The sequence below is a fragment of the Patagioenas fasciata genome, chromosome 29 (assembly GCF_037038585.1).
Source record: "Patagioenas fasciata isolate bPatFas1 chromosome 29, bPatFas1.hap1, whole genome shotgun sequence".
NCBI classification, from domain to species: Eukaryota; Metazoa; Chordata; class Aves; order Columbiformes; family Columbidae; genus Patagioenas; species Patagioenas fasciata.
The window spans coordinates 1,799,683-1,810,837 of NC_092548.1; the positions used below are offsets into that span (position 1 = coordinate 1,799,683).

The 11,155-nt window shown below is 48.7% G+C and overlaps 1 protein-coding gene across 1 annotated transcript; it reads left to right on the forward strand.

Annotated features, from left to right (window-relative positions):
- The first annotated feature begins 608 nt into the window (after positions 1-608).
- Positions 609-10,671, forward strand: LOC136113869 (dynein axonemal heavy chain 9-like). The gene is made up of 7 exons (XM_065859102.2): positions 609-793; positions 1,826-1,982; positions 3,385-3,489; positions 6,139-6,296; positions 6,601-6,739; positions 7,944-8,231; positions 8,707-10,671. The coding sequence occupies exons 1-7, from the start codon at positions 609-611 to the stop codon at positions 8,950-8,952; spliced, it is 1,278 nt and encodes a 425-aa protein (XP_065715174.2). The 3' UTR covers positions 8,953-10,671.
- The last annotated feature ends 484 nt before the right edge of the window (positions 10,672-11,155 follow it).

Below are 11,155 nucleotides of genomic sequence, written 5' to 3' on the forward strand. Positions count from 1 at the left end.
GCCAAGTGTTTAGCCTTGCAGGTGGGTGGGAAGATGCCCTGAATGTATTGGGTTGTGGCTCTTCCCTCATCTGTGTCATCTCAGAGGCAGCCAGGCTGCTCACAGGGTTTCTGTCTTCAAGGCTCAGCTGGGCTCAGTGGTGCCTCGGTCCAGCCTGGGGTGAAGTGATGCATCTGGACCTGCCTGCTGGTTGTGCAGAGAGCGCTGGCCATGCCTGTCTTTGTCCACCTGTCCCCAGTCTGTTTCCTTGGTGCTGTCTGCAACCTCTTCCTTGTCTAGATGGCCTCTGCTCCTTCTCTCACTCTGGTTGCGTTATGAGACCTTCTTCATGACTTGCTGCTTCTTAAATCTATTCAGGAGTCTTTTTGTAAGGCTCTTTCTCTTGGCCATTAATTTTTTCCTCTCCCACCAATGTGGTCACTAAGTTGGTTCCTCCCCTTTACTGATGGGAGATGGGGAGGTGACATTTCTCACCGCGTTGCAAGGAGGCGGCCTTCCTCACCACACCTGCCTTGCAGTGAGGACCAGTCATCCCCCATGAAAATTTTATAGCAGTCGCTATTTTGGCCCCCGAGCTGCATGTGTCTGGCATCCCCGGCCTTCCTGTGATGGTGTTTGTGGGTGTGTTGCAGGTGGACAATGCCCAGGCCTTCATTTGGCTGTCACAGCTCCGGCACAGATGGTCAGATGAGGAACAGCACTGCTTTGCCAACATCTGTGACGCCCAGTTCCTGTACTCCTATGAATACCTTGGCAATACCCCTCGGCTTGTGATCACTCCGCTGACCGACAGGTAAGTCCCTGGGACACAATGTCATAGCTGGGCTTTGCCACACAGGTAGAGAGAGAGATGCCAACCAAAGATGGATTTAGTTCAGACACCTGTATCCCTCTTGTTCTGTCTCCATGTCCCAGCACTCCAGTGGTCGAGCTCTAACTCTTATCTGGTTTTTGGTGGTACCCTCTGGGGAATTTGTACATCAGATCCCTGGGTGGGATTCAGCTCACACATTAAAACACTTGTGGGTGTCTTCCTGTGCACAAGATGTCCACAGTCCATAAAGCTGGTGAGTCTAGAGAGCTTTCATCCCATCTTGAAGCAGACATCTACCTGGTTGCCTCAGTGGGGACACCTAGGGTTACTTGAGATACTCTGTGTTGTCCCACCTGGCTTCCAGCTGCCAATCCAGAAGTGTAAAAGTCTCCTATGGACCCCTTGTCATATCTCTCCACCCTATGTGACATTTCAGCAACCAAGAGCATCTCAGGTGGCTCTAGTCACCTGTGTTAGTCAGCTGCGTCAAGCCCCCAGGTATCATCAGGTTTTGTTGGCTATATTGACTACACCTCTGTGGCTTATACAGGTAGTATAGATACTCACATGTGGACACCACCCCAGTGTCCATCATCAACATGATGGAGAAACTTTGGGACTTGCTGCAGCTTTGAGTTGGGTTCACTCATAGGCCACCTGAGCAGGTTTCTGTCAGTGACAGGTCTTCCAGAAAAGCTGTCCTTTTCTCATACTGCCTGAGATGTGCCCAATATCCATGAGTTGTATGAGGATCCAGAGAGAACACAAGCTGGACATGAAGAGGTTTGGGCAGACCTTGGTGGAAGATGAGTATCTCTTGGAGAAAACAGAGCTGAGCAGAGGTGGTAATTAATGCCAAGAAGGCTTTCAGCTCAGACATGACCCCTGCTCACGTACAGCTTTTCAGAGGAGAGGCTCTGCTGAGTGCAATGCTCTAGTGCTATTGCCCTGCAGCCCACAGTTGACCTATTGGACATATTTCCTTTTTTCATTCATCATTCACTGTGAAAGATGTTACATCACCCTGACCCAGTCACTGCACCTGACCATGAGCGGAGCACCTGCAGGCCCTGCGGGCACTGGCAAGACGGAGACTACGAAAGATTTGGGGCGAGCCCTGGGCATCATGGTGTACGTGTTTAACTGCTCCGAGCAGATGGACTACAAGGTATGGCTCCCACCTCGGCTGCAGTGCGGTCACATGGGGCTGGGGATGCTCAGGGCCCGAGCAAACCTGAAGGATGAGAGTAATCCAATGGTACCTGGGGTGCATTAGGAGAGGTATGACCAGCAGGTCAAGGGAGGTTGTTCCTTCCGCTCTGCTCTGCCCTGGTGATGCCACATCTGGAGTTGTGTCCAGTTCTGGGCTCCCCAGTTTAAGAAGGAATAACTGCACAGAGTCCAGCAGTGGGCTACAAAGATGCTGAGGGGTCTGGAGCTTCTTTCTTGTGAGGAGAGACTGAGAGAGCTGGAGCTGTTGAGCTGGAGAAGAGAAGCTGAGAGGGATCTGATCAATGGGATCAATATCTCAGGGTGGGTGTCAGAGGATGGACCAGAGTCTGTTCAGTGGTGCCCAACGCCAGGGTGAGGGACAACGGGCACAGACTGAAACACAGGAGGCTCCATCTGAACATGAGCAGAAACTTGTTTGCTGGGAGGTGCCAGAGCCTGGCCCAGGCTGCCCAGAGCGGGTGTGGAGTCTCCTTCTCTGAGCCATTCAAACCCGCCTGGACCCACCTGTGTGATCTGCTCTGTGACCCTGCGTGAGCAGGGCTTGGACTGGGGGATCTGCAGAGGTCCCTTCAGCCCCACCAGGCTGGGATTCTGTGATCACCTCTCTCCAAATCCCTGCTACACTCCTTTAAGCTGAATGCCTTTTCCTTCTCCTCCCGTTCCTTCTCTAAGATTTGCACAAGGTTCTTCAGGAGGCAGAGACCCGAACTATCTTCTCTGCCTCATTATGCATTTCCCTTCCTTTCTGGAGTTAGATTTCATGTGTAATTCTTCAAAAATGTTGGTCTGTTCAGTTGAGACCAAGGCTGTGCTGATAGTTGGACCCTGGTCGTTTCTTCTCGGCGTGCTCGCGGCCTGGCAGCCCCTGGCACGGGGAGGGACCTGTCCTGGTTTTCTCAGGATCCTCTCCCAGAATAAACCCAAAACATAGTGAACCTTCAGCCGCTACAGAGCACTGAATCATTAGGCTGAGTCTTGCTCTCTGCCAGTCTGGCACGGTACAGTGATTTTGGTAGCCTCGGATCATATTTCATTTAGCTTATGGGCTCTCCCAGGAAACGGGACCATCAGTAATTCAGCACAAGTGACCTTTAAATGAAACTGGTGCACAGATATATCGAGAAAGTGCAATTAGCAGATAAAGTGGCAAGCTGCGCAGAGCTATAAATATTATAATTGAGTTGTGCCTGCTGTTTCCATGCACTTTTCTGAATACCCACAATAGACTGTAAATTGCTATAAATAAACAGGCTGGGAAATAAAATCAATTTTTTGCTGGAGTTGATTCCATTTATGATTTCACTCCTGTAATCTTTGTTTTTGTTCTGTTTTTCCAGTCTTGTGGGAATATTTACAAAGGCCTTTCCCAGACGGGAGCCTGGGGCTGTTTTGATGAATTTAACAGGATCTCAGTTGAGGTCCTTTCTGTGGTTGCTGTACAGGTGAGTGGAGAAACACTCATAAATAAATACACACAGAGCAGAGCCATTCTGCAGTCTTTGGAGCAAGGGTAAAAATGGCAATTGCATATTGCCGGTTTCAGTTCTGTGTATAGGCAGGTGTGGGATTAGATCTCAAGATTAATCACATGAATATCACAGCACTGCCAAGATGTCGCAGTTACGTGCTGCAAAGATATTTGTCGCTTTTCTTGCCCCAGTTACAGCATTTGTGCCAAGACAATTCTTTGTAGCATCTTTTCCCAGACCACTACGCACCATGGCTCTGTACCTGTTCCTCCTCAGGAAAGCACTCGTGTCATTAATCTGCTGTGAGATAATTGCAGCACATCGTTTCAAGACAGAGAAGCTGCCTTGACTTGCGGCTGCTCAGTCTGCAATGTAGGGAATAATTTTCACAGAGGGGAAGAGGGGTGTTTGGGGCAGATCCGCTGGACTTCTGGGGGTTCCTTATCACCCCTGGTCAGGCACAGGTTGTGTGTCATACTCAGGAAATGGGAATACATTCAGGATTAATTTTCTTAACCTGTCTCCAAAACTATATGGCTGTGGATTTAGTTCTGGTGTCTGTAACGACAGCTCTGCCAAGTGGCTTTGGAAGGTATTCCTGGCCAACTGGCACCATTCCTTGGAGGAATGTGTGCAGCCCCGTGGTGCTCCCAAAAGCCGGTGTCAGCTGGTGACACTCGGGAGCTGGAATCTGGGGCAGATCTGCGGCCCTTGCTGACGCGCTTGCCCAGGGTACCCTGACACCGTGGGATTAAACCTGGGACAGAGCTATTGGAGCGGTGCCCAGCTGGGCATGGGTGTTTCCCCTGGCGAATGGTTTCTCATCTCCTCTGTAGTTCAGCTGCTCAGTGCATTGTGTTGGTGAGTCTCGTGTGAAGCGCAGCAGCATCCCTGGAGAAGGGCTGGAAGGGAGACTGGCCTCCCCATCGTGCCAGAAAGTCCTGTGCTCTCGTGCTTATATATATAATCTGTCACTTTGCGTCCTCCTTCCCCTCCTCTTACCAGCCCATGAGGAAACCTGGCATTATTTTATACAGGGGAAGCCTTGGGGGGCTTCAGTGCAGAAAACTGAGGTGCCAAAGTGCCCAAGTTCTTCAGGATCCAACTGTCAGCTGAGTGCGTGTTTTAGGATCCTAATATCTGATTGAGGTGCTGAATTGTTCCTGGACTCCCTTTTGGGCTCAGTGTTATAGAAAGATATAAAGCTCAGAAGTTTCTACACTTCTGTAAATGTTTCGGTCAAAGACATTGTTCTTAACCCCTCCATGAACTCCTCATTCTTCTCATCTGTTTCACTCATAATTGGTACCTTATGTGGCATCCCAGAGAAGCCCCAGGCAGGTACAAGAGTTTATGTATCATTCCCTCTCAATTTCTCTTCCGTCAGGTCCTAGTTTAAAGTTGTCATTGAAAAAAAGTCTTTGAGGATCTTGAAATAAAAAGGGAAGCTGAACAAAAGAAGCCCAGGAATGACTCAACTGCTCATGGTTCCCTCGCTCCTGGCTGGAGCGTGGCAGCTGAAGAAAGCGGCAGGGCCGTCATTCCATCATGGTGTCTCCTGGCTGCTGTTAGGAGTGTTACCATGGCGATGTTTAATTGGCTGTCTTACTCATGCAGCTGATGTCGATATGGTTCCTTACAGGGAAAAATTCGATTAATTGCTTTACTTTGAGATGGCAAACAGTAGTGAGGTTAGAGCGGTGAATAGAGAGAGATTTGCCCCTCGCTGAGGTGCTGTTTGCAGAGAGGTGAACTCTTCGGAAGGAGAGGAATGAGCAGAACAAAGCTGCAATCAGGCAAATATAAAAAACAATATAATATTAGTGAGTGAAGGTGTTAGGAGAGGTTTTACAGCTTCTGCCTTCTGGTTTTGGTTTTAAATCAAACATCTGATGTCCCAAAATCTTTAAAAGTGATATCAAGTGGTCAGTTTACAACTGAGCTGAGGCCAAGCTTATTGGGAGGTGCTACCCCTTCTCTGGGCCTGGTCAGGGAACGGAGCAGGCACAGGAGGGTTTTGGGATGTCCTGAAGAGCAACGCTGTGTGGGGAGAGGTGAGATGGGTAAAGGGAATAATGGGCCCATATTGTGATAGACTTTGGGGAGTGCGTTTGGGTGTTGGCTGTGTTGTGGATACCTGTACTGCCCTGTGTCTCTCTCACACATCAGACCTCTGCTGGGCTGGCTGGTTCAGAGATGGTGGAGCCTTTGGTGGTGTTTTTGCTGTGAGATGTGCTGAGCAGTGTCCCACAGGTGATGTCAAAAGCCAAGGTGAATGCAGGCAGTGCTGGGGACATTTCCCGCTCCTGAGTTGCTCTTCCTGACCCACGTTCATCATTGTCTCATGGAGCAAAGGTGTGAAGTCTTGCAACTCCTTTGCATTTTGACTTTCCACTCTCTTCAGCTCTTTTTTCTGCTTTGCCAGAGTTTGACTGAGATGGGAAATTGATATTGCCATGCTGATGTACTCCAAACAGTGTATAAAGCTTTATGCTGCCGGTAAAAAATAAAACAGTGATTAGCCCCATTTGTCACGAGGCCAAGAGTAACGAAGGAAGCACCGTTGTCTGATGTGTTTTTCATAAGTGAACGCTGATACTATAGTACTGTCTTGATTTCTAGGTGAAGAGCGTGCAGGATGCAATACGGGAGAAGAAGAAATCCTTCAATTTTCTTGGAGAAGACATCAACTTAGTACCATCAGTAGGCATTTTCATCACCATGAACCCTGGTTACGCAGGGCGAACAGAGCTACCTGAGAATTTAAAAGCTCTCTTCAGGTGAGTCCAGGTCAGGGTTTGTGACCTGGCAGAAACTGTCTTTTGGAACATCCAGGCTCGACCTCATGTCCTTGGGGAATTCACTCGCATAGGGCATTCGCAGGTAGTTTAAGCCTTGCACAACAGGCCTGGGTCTGGGCACGCACAGGCAGGGCAAAGGAGCTCTGTCCCTTGTCGTGGGGAAGGCAGAGGGTGACCTGGCTCATAAAAGAAGGCCTAGAAGATGAAGCTGCAAATGCGCTGCCTGTAAGACCTGTAGTCAAGAAATACTTGTTCTGCGATGCCTCCTCACCTGTCATTTTAGGCCGTGTGCGATGGTTGTGCCAGACTTTGAGCTGATCTGTGAAATTATGTTGGTGGCTGAGGGATTCATCGAGGCCCGGGTGTTAGCCAGGAAGTTCATTACTCTCTACCAACTCTGCAAAGAGCTCCTGTCCAAGCAGGTGAGCCTGATTCTGTGGCTGAGTGGTATGATGAATCTCCAAAATCAGCAGAAACATGGCACTGTGCTGCTCAGCTCCATGGCTAACGTTTCACAGCTTTTATTTAATGGCTGCATTTGCACTGGCTGCTGGGGGAGGAGAGGGTTGGTGATCATCGGAGCAATAAAATTTTCAGACTGCTTTACTGGAGCATCTGCAGGGACAAAAGCATTTGACCAGCTGCATTAATGGGAGACCTTTCAGTGAGTTTAAATGACACCATGTTTGGGGTAGTATTCAGTGACCTTTTGCTTTCCAGTCTCTTCCTGTTGATTCTCCTGCCTGCAAAGGGTTTATGGTGTCCCTCTCTGAGTTCAGCCTTAGGCTGGTTCCAGGTCTTGTTAGAGTTACTGTCAGTGCAAAGCAAATCAGATTTTTCCTTGTCATTATTTGTGTAGATCGAAGCTGGGTCCAGAGGAGACCTGAATCAGGATTCCTGATGATACAAACCTGATCTTGGCTGTGCCAGCATGAGGCTGGGTGGGATATGCTCTGTCGCAGAAACTTGGTGCTGTGCCTTGAGGGGCCTGGTGGAAGCCATGGCCTCCCACACAGAGCAGTCAGCTGTCGAGCTGTGCTCTGGAGGGTGTTAACAGGACAGAAATATGAACAGTTGTTTGTTGGCTTGAGAGTTCTTCTCATGCCGTTTTGTGGTACTTTTTCAGCAATGTCTTTACTGACCCCTTATTCCTGGACCTCCTCTGAGACCAAACAGGCTTGTCATCTTGTGATGGGCAGGGTGGAGAAACTTGGGTCTTTGGGGCCTCATAATGGACTCACAAGCCTTTCACCTTGGTGGCTCCTGCAGATGCAGGGGGCTGGCTGGCCTTGCTATAGGTGCTTTATGATTTAGGTGAAACAAATTGCTTTGGTCTCTGGAGTGCAAATCCTGCTGCTGTCTTACTGCCAACTGTGAGCCCATGTGATGGTCTGAACAGCTGAATTATTTGACTCTTTAATACTGTCCCTGACGGGAATCTCACCTACTGAGATGGAAACCAGGTCACTCAGGCTGGAGAAGGTCTCTGGCCACAATGCAAATAACAGATTTAGATGTATTTTCATTGCTTACTAGTCTGGCAGTTTGGGAATGGTGGTTCTTCACCCTACATGGTACTGTCTAAGCATAAACTCATGCCTCTTTTTTTTTCTCCCTCTGGTGTAGGATCACTACGACTGGGGCTTGCGTGCCATTAAGTCAGTGCTGGTTGTTGCTGGCTCCCTCAAGCGAGATGACCCAGAGCGACCCGAAGACCAGGTTCTGATGCGCTCTCTTCGTGACTTCAACATCCCCAAGATTGTGACGGATGATGTGCCGGTGTTTATGGGGCTGATTGGGGATCTATTCCCTGCACTGGATGTGCCTCGGAAGCGTGACCTGAATTTTGAGTCGTTTGTGAGGCAGGCTGTGCTGGACCTCCGGCTGCAGGCTGAGGACAACTTTGTGCTCAAAGTAAGACCAAGAGATCTTCCGCTACACCCACATCGCCATCAAATCATTTGGGTTTTCTCAAACAGCTTTGCTTCTACAAAGAGAGCTCTGCACAGCATTGTCCTTGCAGGCAGATCTCGCTGGAGGGCAGTCAGCTGTGCTGGGTCTGAGGCAGCTGCACCTGCTCCTGAAGTCAGCACTGGATCAGTCTCTGGGCTTCCAAAGGGGCCAACTTTTGTAGGCTCATGAAAGTGTAGCCCCTGGAGAGCAGGGCCTCATCAGGTGGTGGTTGTCAAGTATAAACAGCGCTGAAAGTTTATCTGCAGGCTGAGGATTTCACCCATTGTGATTAGAGTGGCTGGACCAAACTCAATTGTCAAATCTGCTTGTGTCTCAGGGTCACGTCTTTCTAAAGAGGTGGCCCAGTGGGACCTATTTTATAGACCTGAACTTCAGTTTGGCATCTTTGTCTAAAATTTGGGAGTGTTTTTCTCAGGTGGTGCAGCTGGAGGAGTTGCTGACGGTCCGGCACTCTGTCTTCGTGGTGGGTAACGCGGGCACGGGCAAGTCTCAGGTGATGAGATCCCTGAACAGGACTTACCAGATAATGAAGCGACGTCCTGTCTGGACAGACCTCAACCCCAAGGCAGTCACCAATGATGAGCTCTTTGGCATCATTAACCCAGCAACAAGAGAATGGAAAGACGGTAAATGTCATTTCATGTCTGAAATATGTAGATAAAGACGGGTATTTTTAATGAATTTCCCGAGCAGCAGCAGGGTGACTGGTTCTTCATGTGCAGGTCTGAGAGCCCAGGTGCTTGTCTGCTGCCTACAGCCACATGACAGTTTGTTGTTGAAAGGATACACAGGATGTTTTAGCTCTTTGATCTTCAAATGGGAAATATAGCATAAGCCTACTTGATCCTATTGCCCTAAGAATAATTTTAATGCCCATTAATACCAACACTTACCAGTTCCTAAGTGGGGCAGGCAGTTTTTGGGAGTTGGCTGGACCAGTGATGGAAGAGATGTCCCTCCTGCACTGTGGTGTGCACTGGGACCCCAAAAAATGTCCCATCCCCAGGTTTTCATTGCTGATAGCACGCACAGCAGCCTTAACGTCAGTTTTTCCACTCAGTATGGCTGCCCGATCTCTGTAGCACACCAGCGTTTGCCAAGCTGTTGATCCTGCTTACTCCTGAGGAACATTTCAAACTTGCTGGAAGATTACAGAAAATCTGGAGTGGAAATGTTGGGTTGTGACTGATACATAAAGGCAGCTTCGATTTACGTGTGCGGCGGGTTGGGGAGGTGTGGGGGAGGTGAGGGAAGACATTACCATGAATCATCCACAGCAGCAGATGAGCTGCCACCCACCTCCCCTGGCCCCGCCATGGACCCTTCCCGACCCCCTGCTTTGCTCCAATGCCCGGTTAATTTCTTTCTAATTGTAATTAGGGAGCCTAAATCAAAGTGGCAGAGGGACGTGCAGGGTACAGCCTGAACTGTGCAGACTGGCTGCAGCAGTGGCTGCAGATCGAGGGCAGCGGTGACACCGAACAGCAGGAGGGACATTTTACAGGTGACTGTCCAGTGGTTTCTGGCCTGCGATGGTTTAAATGAAATAGTGGCACTCCTCCCTGAGCTTTCAAGGCAGATATTTTCTGCAGTAACCATTCCTGAAAATGTTGTTTCATGTTGTCAAAGACCAGCAAGGCAATCTTCACCACAGCCTAGCAAGAGGTGACCTGTTCCCTTACAGATCAGCCCCTGCTTTTCCGCTCCCCAGTTTTATCCTGTCACATTATCAGAAGTTGAAAAGGTCCTACATGTTAGGTGGTAAAAGGTCCCATATGGGAATCCCAAAAGTGTTCTTTGCAGAACAAAACTCTTCTTTTAAACCCCAAGAGAGCCGTGTGCTGTGGATGCACAAGGTCAGGACAGAGGCGCTTTCCTCTCCCCGCTGCCGCGGTGTATCCGAGGGAAGCCCTGATGCCCTGAGACAGCAACTGTTTCTGATGCTAATAATGCCGGAGTGGTTCCCAAGGCGTGTGTCCAACACGTAAGGAACTGGCTGGAGGCAGAGGCGCTGAAGCGTTATTTTTGTTGACCCAGTCTCGGGATCACACACCTGTTCCAGGTGAGCCGTTCTGCATTTGCTGAGCACAAGCTTTGTCTTCAGTCAGATGGTGCCACCAGCTGTTCCTGATCTGGATCACAAAGAAATAGCTTGTCCTGGAGAAAAAAAGAAAAAAAAAAAGAGTTCTTGTCACAATTCACTGGAAGAGAGGCTTTTTTTTAATGTTTGCCTGATGTTTTTTCATGAAGACCAGCATCTCCCGAGGCATTTTCACATGTAGAGGAGAGCAATAGTTTTGTGGAGTTTTCATTTGCTCTGCAGTGCTGCTGCTCTATTCCCAGCCTTCGTGGTCTTCTTAACATTCATTATTTACTCCCCTTGAGACTCTGTATCCTCTCTCTCCTTGATTTTACCAACATTTTGTTCTGTCATTCAATGTCATTCTGTGCTTGTTCTCCCCTCAGTCTCACTAAAGCCATGACCCAGCGTTTAATGCATCTTGATTGCCCTGATATACTTTGAGCCACAAAAAAATATTTATAAGGATTTCCTAGGCATATTCAGGTGGTTTTCTCTGCATTGTATAACTCATGCCGCCTTTTGCCTTTGAGTAGCTACTCTACATTTTTCTTATCCCTTATGATTCTCGGTGGGAATGAAGCTCGTGCGTAGGTCTGCAATCATTTTCAGTAGTGATAACTGATAACCCTTTTTTCACTTTAAAGCAAACTAGAACCGTATTGTGATATAGTAATATTTACGTATAGGCACATAGAGTTTTGCATGTTTGAGAGGAAAGCATTAATTAGAGTAATTTTTACTGTGTTGCTGGAGAAAACCGTTAGAGCAGGTGTCAAGTTCA

Excerpts from the sequence above, each read along its gene's own strand:
- LOC136113869 (XM_065859102.2), top strand. The coding sequence starts at position 609 with ATGGTGTTTGTGGGTGTGTTGCAGGTGGACAATGCCCAGGCCTTCATT. Across the intron at positions 794-1,825 it reads ATCACTCCGCTGACCGACAG|ATGTTACATCACCCTGACCC; the intron begins GTAAGTCCCTGG and ends TCACTGTGAAAG. Across the intron at positions 8,232-8,706 it reads AGGACAACTTTGTGCTCAAA|GTGGTGCAGCTGGAGGAGTT; the intron begins GTAAGACCAAGA and ends TGTTTTTCTCAG.